The 19,151-nt window shown below is 38.0% G+C and overlaps 1 protein-coding gene across 9 annotated transcripts in view; it reads left to right on the top strand.

Moving 5' to 3' along the window:
* CNTN5 (contactin 5) overlaps positions 1 to 19,151 on the top strand; it is a 603,593-nt gene that overhangs the window by 560,240 nt on the left and 24,202 nt on the right. For all 9 annotated transcript variants that reach the window (XM_015279880.4, XM_015279870.4, XM_040707026.2 and 6 more), the window contains 4 exon segments: positions 782 to 940; positions 1,347 to 1,496; positions 14,897 to 14,967; positions 17,863 to 18,097. In XM_015279880.4, the coding sequence (XP_015135366.2) occupies positions 782 to 940; positions 1,347 to 1,496; positions 14,897 to 14,967; positions 17,863 to 18,097 (615 nt within the window).

Below are 19,151 nucleotides of genomic sequence, written 5' to 3'. Positions count from 1 at the left end.
ACAGGCAAGTTTTCATGGCAAATTTGTATTTATTACGAGAGACTTCATTTATTGGACCAGTCATATGACTTAAAAACTGATGATTGGTATTTTCTTATTAAGTATAGCAAAGTGGAATAAATAATAGTCTACTTTCTCCAGTGAGAACTTGTTTGGTGATTTTATTTGTTTTTAAAGGAATCACAGTAAATATCAGTCTTAAATATATTTGGGTATGGGTTCTGTTTTCAGTAGCTTTCAGTCAAATAATAAATGGACTTTCAGAAGGACAGTAGTCCAGATTGTTTTATTGAATTAGTGAATTTGATAGTAAGGATATATGTTGTATTCTTAATTCAGTTATTAGTATTATTAGTATTCTACTTACGAAACGTGTGCAACCTTGCTTCATTTTGATATTCACTTCTCCTGCTGAGAATTCTCACACAAAGAGATGTGATTGTGACTGTTCAATCTAGCCTGGATGCTTTCTTTTTTCCTTCAATTTTACATTCAGAACATTTATAAACAGGATTTTATAGAAACCTGTTTCTATTTCTAGTTCTTCTGCTGTCACTCAGGCAGGTTAATTGCTTCTTACCTGCATAACATTTAAAGAGTAGAAACAATCACGTTTGCCAGTAGAAATTTTTTGTACAAGGTATTACCATGATGTAGTAGTGTGCATTTTAACTCCTGTTTTTCATGGGTATTGAACTCCCTACGGAATATCTCTCCTGTATTATTACTGTTCAACGGCAATGATGATGTGCTTTGTTTGATTATTCCAATTTGTTTCTAGGTCCTCCTGGTCCACCAGGGGTTGTAATAGTGGAGGAAATTACAGACACCACAGCAACACTCTCCTGGAGTCCTGGGGCAGACAATCACAGCCCGATCTCCCTCTACAACCTGCAAGCACGCAGTCCATTTTCTCTTGGCTGGCAGACAGTAAAAACAGGTGAGAAAAACTTTAAATTGCACAAGCAGGCTCTTCGAAACTCCTGCTCTGTGACAAAAATAACCAGCAGCAACTGCAGATACTCTTAAAATAACAATGATAAATTAAAAGCACTGATTTTATTTTTAATTATTATTATTCCTTTCATGTTACTTAGCAACATCCATAAAATGACAACAAAAAGACTCCTGAGTGATGCAGCTGTGAATAAGCAGAAATCCCTCCCCTCTACCTTTTATTCTTTGCCTTTTCAGGAGTACCACATTGTCAGAAAACTAACTGTGATTTCTAACATATTTGATCCTTTATATCTGTCATATCTAATGGTCATACACATTTGCCACTGAAACACTACATGTGAGATTCAGCTTTCTGAGTGACCTGTACATTTCTTCATTGTCTGCAGTTCCTGATGTGATAAGTGGAGACATGGAGTCTGCTATGGCTGTTGAACTGAACCCCTGGGTGGAGTATGAGTTTAGAGTTGTAGCAACCAACAAAATTGGGACTGGAGACCCAAGTGCACCATCCCGCATGATCAGAACCAATGAAGCAGGTAAGGAGATAAAAAGGTTAATTTTCCAGGACTACCAGAAACAAGAAGTGCTTTAATATACTGACAGTACTATTCGCTTTTCAATGGTGCAAATCTGTGTTGAGTCAACATTGCTCCAGGGTGATACTCATTGCAGAACAGTTTGTTTTATTTACAGGAACAATGTTTAATTTACAGAAATTCCAAATGACCTAATTCCCTGCTGTCGTACTTCATCCAGACTACCTTCATTTCGTCTCACTTATTGGCTGCCTCCTACACAGCAAATCTGGCCATGATTTCCACTAGGCAGGAAGCTCTTACCAAAAAGAACGAGGCAATTCAGATAGGGTGCCTGACCCAAAATGTTGTTGTTCAGGTCTTGGGCTGCAGGGAGTGCCTGAACCTGCTGCTAATGTCAAGGACAGCAGGGATACCACCTACCTGAGCTGTAAGCAGGTGGATGATCTGCTCAAGACAGCAGAGCTCAAGGAGGAGGTAGAGAAGATAAGGAGCATCAGGGAGTATGAGCAGGAGAGAGATTGATGGAGTAACTCCTTGCCATACCATCAAGAAAGGCACAGGGGTGATACACCCCAAACAGTGGTGGACTCCTTACCCTTCCACCATCTGGCAGAGGGAGGAGACCTAAGAAAGGAGGAGGTATGGAAACAGGTCCCAGCTTGGAATCACAAATATCCTCTCTCTATCTACCTAGCGTCCCCACGTACCTGTCTGCTGTAGGTTTGAGGCTCTGGAACTTGAGGGACAAGGAAGTGCAGATGCAGTGGAAGGTCCACACAAGAGGTTGTCTAGGGCGAGGTGGTCAACTCCACACATCAAGACTGCCTTTGCCAAGAAAGAAGGGTAATTATTGTAAACAATCCCCTTCTGCAGGGAATGGAGGGCCTGATATGGCAACCAGACCCTACCTGTACAGAACTGTGCAGCCTCCCTGGGGCCCAGGTCAGGGACATTACCTAAAAACATTCTGGTCTAATTCAACCCTCTGATTACTACCCTTTACTGGCAGTTCAAGCTGGAAGTGATAAAGTTGCTAAGAGAAGCTTGAGGGCTATCAAAAGGGAGTTCAGGGCACTGAGGTGTTAGTTGACGGAGCAGGAGTACAGGTGGTATTTTTCTCTATTCCTTCAGTGGTAGTGAGGGATACTGGGAGGACCAGAAAAACCTATCTCATAAATATGTGGCAGAGAGGCTGGTGAAATTGCAGGAATTTTGTTGGGTTTTTTTCAACCATGGTTTACTTGGCTCCTGGCCTGATTGCTGTAGATGGGTCTCACCTCCTGTGGCAGAGGTGACTGTCAAACTGCTTTCTACCATCTATCAATGGTTATGGTCATGGTTATGGAACACATCATCCTGGGTGATACTACAGGACATCCAGGGATCAGGCCCAGTCAGCATGGATTCGTGACAGGCAGGTCCTTCTTAACTAGCCTGATCTCTTTCTATGATCAAATGACCTGCCTGGTGGATGATGGAAAGTCTGTCAACATAGTCTGCCTAGACTTCAGCAAAGCCTTTAACACCATCTCCCATTATTCTCCTGGGGAAGCTGGCAGCCTGTGGCATAAACAGGTAAACTCTGCTGGCTGCTCTACTGGCTGGAGGGCTGGGCTCAAACAGTCATGGTGAATGGATTGAAATCCACCTGGCAACCAGTCACGAGCAGTGTTCCCTGGGGGTCAGTACTGGGGCCTGCTCTGTTTAATATCTTTAATGATATGTTTATTAGTATTTATTATCAGTATTCTATAATTCTGCCTTATACTATTCTATACCTTATACTACCTTATTCTATTCTATAATTCTATGATTCTACCTTATACTTCATCCTTCTCTTTTTGCTGCCTACCTTCTGACATGCTTCTGCTGATCATTAGCTGTGGGGTCCTTCTCAGTCCCTTCATACAACTTCTCCCAATCAACCTTTTCCCTGTTACCTCTCATAGCGTTGCTCCTTGAGGATACATTGAGATCTTCTTTGAGGGAGGAAGGGAAGCCATGGGAAGCTGCTTAATTTGAAATACCTTGTACTATATACCTTGTATATAAAATGTGAGTAAAAGTCTTGATCACAAACAAGTTTGAAAATGACTGATTTTTATCCAGCTACCATGTTTTTAAGTTCCTTGTTCTTCTTTCCCTGTTTTTACCAAACTAAGTCTGTGTTTACTAAAACATTTTCCAGTGGCTCTAGTGAAGGTCTTCATGCACCTCCATTTTCAGTGCTCCTTTGGACAATAAGTACAGCTTTACCTCTATGAAAAATTATTAATAAGTCATACATATGATTAGGAAAAAAAATGCGGAAGGGATGAAGCATGCCTTGTGCAGTGTATTTTTTGCCCGGTGATTAGTACTCTTTTCTGAGTAATGCTCCACTATTGTTGCCATCTGGAGAAACAGAGTCATTAGCAAAAGTAGCAATAATTTCTATCCAAGTACTCAGGACTCTTCCTGACAAACAGACCTATTGCTGATAATAATGCAGGTGTTCTCAAATGAAAGGTCAGTAACATATTAGTTCAAATAGAAAAAGGCCACACTCAGTGTTTACTTGCACTTTGGGCTTTTTAGTTAGAAACATTTTTATTTTTATTTTTTTTTATTACCAGAGTTACAGCTGCACAAGTGCCACATTAGAAGGAAGCATTTTGTAGTGTGACATTGAATTCCAGACAGGTGCCGGTAAAACAACTTAATAGCCTTCGGAGAAATTGAAGTTCAGTTTCTGTGGTGTGCCTGCTTAGCACAGTGTGATACAGTAGAAGTTAGTTGTCATCACCTCAATCTCAAAAGACCTTTATTTAATGAAACCCTTTGGTTTCTGTTTCACTTGTGAGCTTTTTTTGTTTTGCGTTATCTTGTCAGTTTTTTCTTTTTTAAAAAATATGTGTGTGTATATATATATATATTTAAAACCAGATGGTTTCTCACTTTTATTCTGCAGAGGTAGTGAGAAGACACTGCTCATAACTAATAAGATATAACTTCCCAATTTGTTGGAAACTATAGAGCATTGTAAAGTAATAACAACATCACAATAGACTCTGCTTTAAACCAAAAGCAAGGAAAACAACAGCAAACAAAACCAAGAAAAGAAAATACATATATCTATCTGTTACACATGTAAATGGCATACTGTTTATAAATCCTTATGGCATTCTTGAAATGCCAGAGGCTTCATGATTTTGTTCAATCAGGCATCTGCTTCTTCCTACAACTTCCTGAAGGGAGGCTGTGATGAGGAGGGGTTTGGCCTCTTCTCCCAGGCAACAAACAGGACCCGAGGAAATGGCCACAAGTTGTGCCAGAGGACATTTAGATTAGACATAAGGAAAAACTTTTTCTCTCAGAGTGGTCAGGCACTGGAATGGCCTGCCCAGGGAGGTGGTGGAGTCGCCATCCCTGGCAATGTTCAAGAGGCGTCTGGATGAGGAGCTATGAGATATGATTTAGTGGCTTGTGGTAGCAATGGTAATGGGAGGATGGTTGAACTAGATGATCTTGTAGGATCTTTCCAACCTTGTGATTCCATGATTCGATGATTATACGATTCCTCTGATTTCTAGCTATTCCTGAATAGCTAAAGAGATGCCTTGGGTCTTAAATCTTGTAGGTCTACTTCTGTTCTCTGAGAAAATTCTGTAAATGTGAATTGTCATATTCGTGGTTGTTTTCAAACAGCATAGTCAAAGAGACAGGAAAGTTAGTATCAGTCTTCATTGGATATGGGTATGGCTATTCATAAATGGTTTTCCAAATTAGCACATTAATATTTTCGTGTATTACTCAGTTATGTATTCTTTTTCAGAATATCTCTATACCTCTTTTTTTTTTTTTTTTTTTTGAAAGCTTCAAGGTAAAACCTTTACTAACATGGGCTTCAGTTCCAGCATCACAGATCTGAAATCTTAATAGAGTCCATGTGTAAGGACATTATTCTTTAAAAGGAATATGCTATAAACCTCATCCTCATGACCTAGCAGACTAACCTGGCCCTTTGCAGTGATGTTAGACGTGCTCTACAAGTAAAAAAGGCGGGATGCACTGGAAAACCTCCAGAGCTATCAGTATCCCAGCAGAGAAGGTGAGTGTGACTCATGCTCAGAGGAGAGCTGTGATCCACATAGGTGAATGGTAGCTGCACTGGCAATCTGCAGAGGTAGCAAATGTGTGATTCTGCTGCCATTATTTTATACTTAAATGGAAATCAGCATCTTTAATCTAATGGCATCTGCTAATTTGGCTGGAGACTAAAGCCTTTTTCTCTCCCCACACCTCACTTACTTTATCACTTCTTCCCCAAGGTAGTAACAACATTTTATACCAGTCTAAAAATACCCATGGAAGCAATGCTTGGGATGGTGTAAGGAAATCATTAGAATAACAAACAGGTTTTCACTTGCTTTAGTTTTTTAATTAAACCCTAATCTTGTTACTTAGTTCACATTTAGTTAACATGATTGCTTTTCATATCTACTTTCATTGAAATTGATAATACTGCAATTTTCTGGCACATCTAACTTATAGCCAGCTAATGCATTTCTGTCACTTGTAGCCTTGATACATATTTTACAGGTCCACAAGGTGAAAAGAGCCAGTAACATGAATTTAGACATGTCTGGCATTCCACTACGGCAGTCAAGCATTTGAAGCCTGGGGGCAAAGCATCAATTACATTATCTATTCATGGGGAAACATAGAGAGAAGGAAATTGAGTAGAATCAAAGTTTAACCTGCTGATCAGACATGAAGACTTGATTTTATGAGGAAAAAATATAATGCACTCTATTAGTACCAGATTGTGCACAGGATTTATTTTTAATAAGTCCTTACATTTCATTAAGCCACATTTATTCTCAGCTAATATTTCCTCGTGTTATCACAAGGAAAATTTGTCATTTTAGACTTGTTTTTTTGTTAGGGGGTTTTTATTGCTGCTGGTGGTCAGGTTTTGGATCCTTTTTTTTTTTTTTTTTTTTTTTTTAAGAGACCTGTGTAAAATAAGTTTCCACTTTTGCCATTATCATAACCATTTTTGTTCGTTTCAGAAAATGTCATTTCAGAAAATGTGCCTCCACAGGGAAAAACAGATGAAGAAGATAAAGTAGACAATAATTGTTGACTTCATGTTTATATTTGAAACTGACTACTCACATGTAATATTGCAGGCCCAAATTAATATGCATCCTATTGACAAAGAGTCCAAACAGAAGTGCTGTTAGAAAACATACCAGGAAAGCTGGTATATATGCCACAGTATTTGAGATTTCAGACCTGGGGGTGATAATCTGGAGGATATTCAGAGTGAATCCTGCAGCCATGCATGACTATCAGTGGAAAGAATTAAATCCTGTCTCCTCTTAAATTACAAGTACTAAAAATACAGAGGAAAATGTTAATGTAAGAAATGCAGATCTTGAGACCAGTGGGGTATTACCAATAGAAGAATGCAGTTGGTCATCTGCTGCAGAGATGCTGGCACATTTTACATCTGACTCCTGGTCAGATGAGATGTGAAATGTTTTTCTGGTTGTGCAAGAACTTGTGGGTTGGTCTTTCACACATGGAAAGGGTTTTCACTTAACATCTCTCTGTTTCCCAAGTTTGCATGGAAGGATACATACATATATGTATGTATGCATAAAAAGGAAAACAATTGAGAAGAAAAGCATGTTATTGCTTTGGTCTTCATATTTGGAAGCTCTGTCAAGCTGGCAACAAACTTTTTTACCCCCCCACCCCCATGCCTTTTCCACAGCTAGTCTTTCAAACTGCATCAGTATGTTAAAAGATATAAATAGCTTTGAAATAAATAAATAGTAACAGTAACTGTATCTTGAGCACACATTTTCTTGATGACTAAACTAAAGTTTAATAATCCAACTCCTCAAAAGTGTAGCAATATCACCATTATTTTTCTTTTTGCTTTATTTGACAAAATGTTCCAGAAATTATACAAAGTGTTTTTAAAAATCCACATGGGATATATCTTCATGAATATAGGACACAAGTAGAATAAGAAAGATATTTTGATTAAAACATGGAGCTGTGACTTGGGAAATCTGGACTCAGTTTCTTATCAGAAGCTTCGGTCAATTTGAGCAGCTGGTATTATGATTTCTTACTCTGAAAAATGGGAGTGGTTGGGCTCTTGCTTCTCTTTGCCTTCCTTCTATCTCACCTATCCCGATTGTAATGGTGAATGACAGGAACTAAATCTAGCTACAATTTTCTACAAAAATGCTATAATCAACTATAACCTTGGCTGCTGAATAGTTCTGTTCTACACAAAAATTAAAACACATTACAAAATGAAAAATCTGTTGTTCCTGTTTATAATAATCAGAGCACACAAAAAAATTTTAAAAAGCCACCCAAGATTTCATTGGAAAACAAACAAAAGAAACACTTTAAGATGATTAGTTATTCATTCAGGGACAACATTTATTTAAAATTTCTTTACAATACCAGAATACTTATAAGCAGATGAACCATTTTTCAAATGCATTCATGTTTTATGGGCTCAATGTGTTACTTTATTTTCCTTTCTAGAAGAAAATGAAGCTACAGCTCAAACAACATAAAAATATTTTCAGTTCATCCACTGAAGTAAAAAAAAGGGGGAAAATAAGACTAACTTAAAACAAAATCCAAATTTTCTTAGTATCCTTTAGCATTTAGAAATAACATTAATAAAAACTAAAAAAAAAATTAAAAAATAAATTAAAAAATAAAACTGACAATTTGAAATAAAATATTCTCCTTTCTCTTCAGTTTTCACTTTTTTTTTTTAATAAAACTGAACAAGAATTCAGGTTATACCTTTTAAAAACAAATTGAAATATTTCACTAAGCATTGAATCATTTTCAATATTTTGGACCAAAATGACTAGATAAAATCTCTGAAGAAGCCATCTTTACCAGAATCTGCACTTTTCAGTTAAGGAATCAAAAATTAAGTAGCTGTTCCGAGTGAAGAGAGAGGAATGTTTAAAATTCTGAACACAGAACCTAATACAAGCATCTCAAAGAAAAGACCAGTTTTCAAAATGTCGAAAACAGTAGAGCACTAGAAGGAAAGCTATTTTCCATCCCAAATGTTATGATTTCACATTTGTAGTATTATCTATTAACTCCAAAAATTTCTGTAACCTTTACAATTAAACACAAATTTATAATATATAGGTGGCATTACTAGAGATTTTTAGCACTTAACCTCTGCTCTCCTACACAAAACCCTCAGCAATATCAATTCTCTGCATACTTTTTTTCTTTTATAAAAACCACCACTTTTCGTATCTATATAACTTGTAATGATAAAATACACACAAAGTATACAACAATTGGCCAGTTCTGATAGGCTTTGTATGTAAGCCTTACTTTTTTTAATTTATATTTTACTCATATTAACAAAGGCTTTCTTAGGGGGATGAGGTCTACATTCCTTGTGCCTGCTATTAAAGGAAACATTTAAAGTTTATTTTTGTTATCCAAGTGGACATAGAGAGAATCCGAGTCTGTTGGATTTTACTGCCATTTTCAGCATACAACAATACTTCAATGAAAATGGCAATTCTGTAAGAAACAAATACTGCTGTTTTCATTCACTTCAAACTATGCCAAAATTGTTTTCATTTTCTTGTTTGCTTGACTTAAGTGAAGGCTTCAGTGTCGATGATAGCATACAAACACTGTCAGTCACATTTACTATGACCAACATCTAGTTACCATGTCTGCCAAATGTTCAGAACATTGCATCACCGGAACAATGTAGAAACACAAATTTTGTGTGTTTTGCTCTCAATCCCAACAGTAGCTGAGGTAATAAAAGAAAAAGAAGAGTTAACTTACTCCCAAAGATCTTACTGTTTAAGACTAAAGTGGGAAAATGTCAATACTAAGTGATCAACACAGGGACTAATGAGAAAGCTTTAAAGTAATTGGTGACATACAGTCAAGCTAAGCATAGTCACTTTTGATGGTCTTAAGTACCAGTGTTAAGCCAAGGAGTGCTGCAATGGATGGCTACAAACTCTCCAGGAAGGATAGGCAAAGAAGGAGGGGCAGTGGCATGGCTCTCTATGTTAAAGAGTGCTTTGAGGTTACTGAACTTATGACTGGGGATAATAAGGTTGAATCCTTATGAGTTAAGATCAGGGGAAGAGCTGACAAGGCAGACATCCTGGTGGGCATCTGTTATAGACCACCGAACCAGGATGAAGAGACAGATGAGGTGTTCTATGAGCAGCTGGCGGAAGCTGCGTGATTGCCGGCCCTTGTCCTCATGGGGGACTTCAACTTCCCCGACATATGCTGGGAATACAATTTAGCGCAGAAGAAGCACTCTAGAAGGTTTCTGGAAAGTATGGAGGACAGCTTCTTGATGCAGCTGGTAAGAGAACCTACAAGAGGAGCTGCCCCGTTAGACCTGCTGTTCACAAACAGAGAAGGTCTGGTGGGAGATGTAGAGGTCAGGGCTGTCTTGGACAGAGTGACCACAACATGGTAGAGTTCTCGATTCTTGCTGGAGTCAGGAGGGGGAACAGCAAAACTGCTACCTTGGACTTCCAGAGGGCAGACTTTGAATTGTTCAGGAGACTAGTAGGGGGAGTCCCCTGGGGTTCAGTCTTAGAGGGTAAAGGGGTACAAGATGGCTGGTCACTCTTCAAGAAGGAAGTCTTAAAGGCACAGGAGCAGGCTGTCCCCCTGAGCCGCAAAATGAGCCGGCGCAGACGAAGACCGGTGTGGATGAATAGGGAACTATTCTTGAGGCTCCAGGAGAAAAAGAGAATCTACTTCTGTGGAAGAAGAGATGGGCAACCCAGAAAGAATACAAAGAAGTTGTTAAGATATGCAGAGAGAAAATCAGACAGGCAAAAGCCCAGCTTGAACTCAACCTGGCCGCTGGGGAAAAAGGGAACAAGAAACTCTTTTACAAGTATATCAACAGTAAGAGGAGGACAAGGGAGAATCTCCACTCTTTACTGGATGAGGCTGGGAATGTGACCACTGAGGATAAGGAAAAGGCAGATGTTCTGAATGTCTTCTTTATGTCAGTCTTTAAAAGTCAGACCAGTTATCCTCAGGTTTCTCCACTCTCTGATCTGGCAGTCTTGGCTGGGGAGGAGCCTAAACCCCCCATGATTCAGGAGGAAACAGTCAGAGTCCTGCTACTCCAATTGGACTGCCACAAGTCCATGGGATCGGATGAGATTCACCCGAGAGTGCTGAGGGAACTGGTGGAGATGATAGCTGAACCACTTTCCAACATCTATCAGCGCTCCTTGTTGGCAGGTGAGGTCCCAGAAGACTGGAGGCTTGCCAGTGTGACTCCCATCTACAATAAGGGCTGCAGGGAGGATCCGGAGAACTACAGGCCTGTTAGCCTGACGTCAGTGCAGGGGAAGATTATGGAGCAGATTGTCTTGAGGGAGATCTTGCGGTATGTGTAGGACAACTGGGGGATCAGGCCTAGCCAGCATGAGTTCACAAAGGGCAGGTGCTGCTTGACCAACCTGATCTCCTTCTATCATAGAATCATAGAATCATAGAATCGCTAAGGTTGGGAAAGACCCACAGGATCATCCAGTCCAACCATTCGCCCTTCACTAATGGTTCCCGCTAAACCATGCCCCTCAATACAACATCCAAATGCTCTTTGAACACCACCAGGGTCGGTGACTCCACCACCTCTCTGGGCAGCCCATTCCAGTGCCTGAGCACCCTTTCAGAGAAGTAGTATTTCCTAACGTCCAGCCTGAATCTTCCCTGATGCAGCTTGAAGCCATTCCAGATGGGTCACACTATGATCTAGTGACCCATCTGGTGGATGAGGGAAAGGCTGTTGATGTAGTCTACCTGGACTTCAGCAAAGCCTTTGACACTGTCTCCCAGTGTATTCTCCTGCAGAAGTTGGCAGTCCGTGGCTTGGACAGGTACACTCTTGGCTGGGTAAGGAACTGGCTGGAGGACCGGGCCCAGAGAGTGGTGGTGAATGGAATTAAATCTAGCTGACGACCTGTCACGAGTGGTGTTCCCCAGGGTTCAATGCTGGGGCCTGTCCTCTTCAATATCTTTATTGATGACCTGGATAAGAGCATTGAGTGCACCCTCAGTAAGTTTGCAGATAACACCAGGCTGGCCGGAAGTGTTGATCTGCCTGAGGGTAGTGAGGCCCTACAGAGGGATCTGGATAGGCTGGATAGCTGGGCTGAAGCCAATGGGATGGGATTCAACAAGACCAAATGCCGGGTCCTGCTCTTTGGCCACAGTAACCCCAAGCAACACTACAGGCTTGGGGCAGAGTGGCTGGAAGACTGTGTAGAGGAAATGGACCTGGAGGTGTTGATTGACACTAGACTGAACATGAGCCAGCAGTGTGCCCAGGTGTCCAAGAAGGCCAATGGCATTGGCTTGTAACAGAAATAGTGTGGCCAGCAGAAACAGGGAAGTAATTATCCCCCTGTACTCAGCACTGGTGAGGCCGCACCTTGAGTACTGTGTCCAGTTTTGGACCCCTCACTGTAAGAAAGACATCGAGGCCCTGGAGCATGTCCAGAGGAGGGCAACAAAGCTGGTGAGGGGTCTGGAGTGTAGGCCTTATGAGGAGTGGCTGAAGGAGCTGACATTGTTCAGTCTAGAGAAGAGGAGGCTCAGGGGAGACCTTATTGCTCTCTATAACTACCTGAAAAGAAGTTGTAGTGAGCTGGGAGTCGGCCTCTTCTCTCATCGTGACTAGTGATAGGACTAGAGGGAATGGCTTCAAGCTGCGCCAGGGAAGATTCAGGCTGGACATTAGGAAATACTACTTGTCTGGAAGGGTGCTCAGGCACTGGAATGAGCTACCCAGAGAGGTGGTGGAGTCACTGACCCTGGTGGTGTTCAAGGCATGTTTGGACGTTGTGTTGAGGGACATGGTTTAGCGAGAACCATTGGTGATGGGTGGATGGTTGGACTGGATGATCCTGTGGGTCTTTTCCAACCTTAGCAATTCTATGATTCTGTGATTGATGATGATGATTCTTTTATCTTATTAAACGAGATGTATTAGCACAGCAAAGAGCTGCTTGTTATCAGTTGCGGTTTTATTTATTCAGAAGACACCACGCTAAATTTCTCAGTTTTGTGATAGACATTAAGAACAAAGGTTGCAATGGCGTTGTCCTGCAGGCGTATGGACTTTATGTCTGGGAACAAAGTTCAGAAATCACATCTGTTTTTCTGGTGCAAGTGTTTATCCATGTGTGTCACAGCCAAGAATTAACAGTGTAAAGATTTAGAAGTCACTAATTGCAGGGCAGTAAACAGCTTCTGAGTGAGAAAATTCAGATATAAGACTGATATAAAAGTGATGTTTCTGAAGGGGTTGATGATAGACAACCTCGGGGTCTGGCATAAATGCGTTCTTTTAATGCTTTTCTTCACTGATTTCAAAATGTTCTCCTCTAACTGTAAATAATCTGCTTTGCTGCAGTGCAGAGGAAATTTATTCCTTTGACACATTTATTCTTTTAATGGTTATTCATTTGAGAGTTTTGCTGCTTGAATGTACATTTTAGTTTGGTGCAAAAGAAATCCATCGTTTTGACAGTTTTATTCTTTTAACATTTATTCATTTAAATAGGGCTTCAGTCTGCAATACTTTTAATGGGAAAACTCTAGACAGAGGACAATATTCGTTAAATAAGTCCATCGTGTTAGTTTCTTCAAGGAGTACAGCATTTTCTCTTACTAATAATATGGCATCTACATAAACATTGTGTTCATCTTTATAACAACAACAACAAAAAATCTTAGAAAGGCAAGAGCAAACGGATGCTAAACATAGTTTAAAAATTTTCTATTAGAGATGGTATGATAGTTTATACATCCTGCTTAATTGATAAGATTATTTTTCTGTATCTTTTCTATAAAATGATCATCCCAGTAAGCACAGTTTTTATTCTTTTTCATTAAAATTGTTATTATTATTTTGCCAGAGGGAAAATTTTCACCACTGAATGATGTATAATACTGTTTCCAAAGGGAAAATTTGATTAAAATACAGAAAGATTGAGTTTTAGTTTAACGTTGTTCATGTCTCCGATCAGAATAATAAGCCCTTGCCATTGCTTAGACAGCTATCTTAGGAAGGATGGATCACTTCAAAGTTCTGCATTCACTGGAGATAACCCCTGGAGTTCTTGCTCAAACTGGGGGAAAAAAAAAAAAAAAAAAAAAAAAAAAAACAATATTAGAAACATATGTGTAACTGGTTTCTCACTTTTACCACATTTCCAGCAGTGTACAACAGAAGCAATTCATAAACTTTGTGAGATTGCATTAGTTATGTGAAAAAAAATAAAAAAGAACTGAACTTATGTTCTTTACAGGGGAGATCATAGTTAAAAACTTCAGATGAATTCTGAAGTAGTATGTGAAATTTCAGGATCTAGTAACAACTGCACATTCACTGAACTTGTTAATGTTCAACATGGGAAATAGAGGGTGGTGTACATTCGTTTGAATCTATTTTTCTTTGTATTGTTCAAAGGCACCATGTTACTCAATGAATAAGCTCAATAGCATGCAATAAGGCCTTAACACTTCTACCCATACCCTATCTACTACTGCAAGGAAGAAAATAGGGAGATTATATCTTATGGCATATTTAATCAAATAAAGAGTGCAAGCACTACATGCTCACAGTAAATAAACTCAGGACATTCATCATTTTTAGAGCTTCATTAGATATACTAAATAAGAGAAAAAAATATATAAGTCCAATAGAATAACTAAGATTTCCAATACTATGATAACCTCTAAATTGCCTTAATTTTTAAAGAACTATGAATTGTGTTATTTCCAGTATTTTGAAAGAAATGATAAAGGCTGTTTAAGGAAGCTAACTAAAATATCTGAAAATTGGCTCACTGACAAGGCTTAATAATATATCTTTTAAAGAAACAAAACATTCTAAATCACTGAAGACCTGGGACATAGTAGAGATATCTTAATTAATTCCTAAATTTTACCTGAACTCTGAAAAGTGACAGGTTCCCAGATATTTGATCTTTTAATTTTTTTTTTTAAGTACAAAGGCTAATAAGACAAATTTTATCTCCCAGATTCTATATATACACTGAAAATTTGACTAACCTGCAGAAGAAACAGCGCTTAAGCGACTTTTTATTTCAGTATATCTTTTCTTCTCAGTTTATGTTTTGTTCATATTTATAATCACTCCATTGACTGTGGAATTCCGTGAAATGAAATGGGCAAAATTACTTTACCACAGTGTTCTATGTTTTTCTGTTCTGATTTAACAGCCTCATGTCTTCTGCAGCAATTTATTACTATAGAGAAAACTTCAATAACTTGGACAGTCTGATTTTTTTCCTTTTCCTTCACAGTTCCAAAGACACCTCCAGCTAATGTAAGTGGCAGAAGTGGAAGACGTCATGAATTAGTAATAGCATGGGAGGTAAGGGAGTCTTCTGTTTAAAGATCTTGTTTTATGTTTACTTCTTTGGGAACAAAGAAACAGTACTGTACTGGGGTTTCCTTACAGTAAATATTGACAAGATGTAAACACAAAATAATGTTCATTCTAAAGATTCTAAATTAAATTGCACTTTAATGTGGTTTGAGGATACTGCAGTGAATCTGCTTCCTTTAGTGGCAACTGCAAAGTTGCCCTAATTCGTTAGTCTTTTCTTCTAGATTCTTAGGTAGAATTTTTTTTTCTTTAATCATAAGTGAATGCTACATAGATTAAATAATAGCTAAAGGAAGAGAAAGAATCTCCCATAACTATGTTTAAATTTGCATTTAAATTAAGGAAAAATACATTTTTGAAGTATTTTGTATAAATAAAATCTAAAGGCCTGAAGCAGACTTTTACTTTCAGAAGAAATTTGTGATGCAAGGTACAACACAGATGTATGACCATGACAATGGGTAATTGGATGAGTGAAGTTGTTTTCTCTGCTGATCATAAATAACACAGTAGAGTAGAAACTTTTCTTATGGTATTTTCAAAACTTCTAGATTCATCAGAAGAGTTTGAGAGAAAATATATATATATGTATTTATTTTATATTATTAAAAAAAAAAAATCCACCAAATAAAGATAGGGAGCTTCAATGCAAAAAGAAAGATGAAACCTGGCTACTTTAGGAGTCATTCAGATCATAAGAGAAATACAGGATTCTGACCAACTACTTAAAGTGAGACAATACTAATTTCATTTTGGTTACAATTTTCAGGCTATGAACAGTAGTATATGTTGAGTGCACCCTCACAGGGGAGACTATGCAAAATCCCTAATGAAACCTCAGGTGTCTGGAATGATATCTGATGAAACTGGCCTCATTGAAATCCTTTATATAATATATTAGCATGTAGGATTCATGTAAAGTGTGTTTATGATGTTCCCTAAGTGTCAAGAGGAGGAGCTTTCTTTTACAGCTAAGGGATGCAAATTGCCAATAGGGCAAAAGATGTCGGTCCTTCTCCAATGTTTATAATGAGCTCGTTGTTTCCATCATCACTTTGTGTTCTTCCTAATGCTGATACTTTCAGCACACTATTGTTTCACATACCTCTTAAACTGCATAAAGTAATTAATCAAATTAAGATAATGAAATGGCATTTCGAGTGTGTCAATCATAAATCATGAAGTGAGCCTATATACGTTTTAATAGCTTGAAAGATTTCTAACATTTCTAATTTGGATTAGATTACCTTTGTAAGTCCCTTCCAACTCAATTTTGTGATTCTATGATATTCTAATGGTTGTCACTCAATTTCTTCAAGAAATGATAGAAAGAGCAAAACACAAATTCATGCAGTGAGAAATAAGAATTAACCTTGTTACACTGGATAATACTCTGAGTGGTATCAACAACTCACTACAAACTACTGTGTTTTCTTGTTTAGCGACTGCATTTCTGTAAGGCACAGCCACAGTTAACATGGCTCCAATACGGCTAACCTGCACTTTCACAAGATGCAAAAAAGTCTTGATTGGACTTACTCAGGCAATAGGAATTCAAAATGTACTTTGAAATCTTAAGAGATATTGGGATGGTGTGTGGGTTTCTGGAAATTAGGAAAGAATAATCTTCTTAGGCCACTGAACTGTACTCAGAAGGTTCAAATAAAGTTTTAATGCCCCAACTTATTCACACAATTCACATAGAGTGTACTTAGCATTTGCACTTACATCCAGACGTTCTGCTACTTCTCTTGTATTTCTGTTCTTTGAGGGATTTGATTTTTTGTAGTGACAATCTACTGTCAAATCCATAAATACTGTGAAGAACTCCAAGGCTTCTCCTTTCCAACTCACTAGATTACAAAGTCTGTCTTATTTTTCCCTTCCCTTCCCTACCTTTGATCTTATCAATGTATTTATTTATTTTGTATTTTCCTTGGATAAGTAGTGCACAGTTTCAGAAAGCTATAGGGGAAATGGGTTCTGCAAGTGAGTTACCTAGTGACGAGGCATTCAAGTACAAAGTGTATTGAAGATAATTCTGTGTCTCCTATGTCTCTGCTCTGATTTATATGTTCATCCAAATCTAAGATGGGCACTTCAAGATGTGAAATTTTAGGCACTTTTTGGCATTTCCCAAGGGCTAATATACTGACATCTGTTAAGCATAGTCTAATGTCAACCACAGTCTTTCGACTTTATAACAAATGTAGGAGGTAAGTTAGTATGAAAAATTCAATTTCTTGAACTGGACACTTAAGATACAGCTTTTGCAATGCTCAGTCTCTCAACAAATAAATCTCTTTCCCAACTGTCTGCTTATGGCAGGCATGTCCCAATTTAAGTGGTTAATTTCACAGATACTCTGAAATAAGAAAAGCAAATTAGATTTATTTTTTTTCATCAAGACTTTTTGTTTGGGAGTTAGGACTACTAGGTTTGTTACATTATATCCTAAACCTCTAATTGAACACCAGAATTAAACTGCTAACGACATCCCATTTGGATACAGAAACCTAAGAAAGTACCATTGTAATAAGTGTCACTTACATCACATCATAGGAACCCTTACAAAAATATGTTGGTCTAAACATCTAACAAAACCACTTGAAGGAACTATTTCATTAATATATCAATGATTAAAGCATTAATCAGAAAGTGTAAAGTATAAAAGAAATCTCCTTCTGAGCCCATAAGCCATTCAGTGAAGAAACTCTCCTACAGGCTTCTGATTTTGAAATAATTGTGTATTCAGGTGTGATAATTAGAATTCTATAACGCGATTGTAAGGCACCACCCTGACACAGTGTAATAGTCTGAATGATTGCTTTCTAAATTAGCAAAACCAGATCTAATCATTATCTGAACTTTATTTTTTAGCCAGTATCAGAAGAGTTTCAGAATGGAGAAGGATTCGGATATATTGTAGCATTCAGACCGAATGGAACACGCGGTTGGAAGGAAAAAATGGTGACATCTTCAGATGCCTCAAAGTTTATCTATAGAGATGAAAGTGTTCCACCTCTCACTCCTTTTGAGGTGAAAGTTGGTGTTTACAATAACAAAGGTGACGGTCCCTTCAGCCCAATTGTGGTCATCTGCTCAGCTGAAGGAGGTCAGTTCAAAATGCAGTAAAATTAAATTGTGTATTGTACTTTATTTTGAGCTATTTTTATATACTGTGTCCTGTTATTCTTATGTTTTTTTCAGTAATAGATTTCAAAATTCTGTGCAGAAGTGTAAAGCACTATTAATTATGTTTTGCAGAGAAGCAGGTGAGCTAACTTGCTAATATTATCCAGAAAGTAAGTGACAAAGTTTAGGAATCCACACCAGTCCTAACAGAAACATATATGTTTGTTTTAATGAAGCTTCATCTCTATTATGATATCCTTATTCTTAACTGTAAGCTGAGTTTCTCTAAAAAAAAACTGAGCAGAAAAAGGCTGATATTTTCTAACATACGTTAGGGTCACAAGGCCTTTTGATTTGCTAATTGGACAACTGTTCAAAGACTAAATAACTTCACCTGTGTATGTTCATTTCCTACAAAATGATTGCTAGAGGTGCATAGAATGCAAATTTATTCTTATTTTTATTTAATTTTTCTACTGTTTTCTATCTTTATTAGTCAGTATAAATGATTAAGCATCTATCTTAACATCTAAATATTCAATGAGAATTATATAAACACTTCAGAAATAAAAATGAAAAATATTTCAGGAAAATCACTATGAAGTGAACTGGATATAACTCTCAAAATATTCTCTGAGAAAAGACTTATTTGTGCTTGTCAAAGAAGTTGTTCTGTACTGATAGAAATCAGCATATGTAAATTTCCATTCACACAAAAGATAAGTAAATGTTTTCCATGGAAATACCGTGAGAAGTTCTATTGCTGGAAGTCATATTCTCCTGCTTTTCTTTAGTAGTTCTATCTTTAAGAGTTACTCCACTGTCTACTGATAAGAGAATAAAATCAGCAAGGTACTAGTGGAGACTGGAGGATTTTCATGCTATCACTAGAAAGCTGTAGTGTCAAGATAATGGTTTTCCATGTGAAGAAAAACATTAAACATTATGTTTAACTGCATCAGTGGAAAAGGAAAGAGCCACTGATGTCATTTATCCGGACTTCAGTGAGGCCTTTGACACAGTACCCTACAACA

The sequence above is a fragment of the Gallus gallus genome, chromosome 1 (genome assembly GCF_016699485.2).
Source record: "Gallus gallus isolate bGalGal1 chromosome 1, bGalGal1.mat.broiler.GRCg7b, whole genome shotgun sequence".
NCBI classification, from domain to species: Eukaryota; Metazoa; Chordata; class Aves; order Galliformes; family Phasianidae; genus Gallus; species Gallus gallus.
Note: the sequence above shows the minus strand (reverse complement) of the source record. Positions and strands in the feature narration are given on the sequence as shown.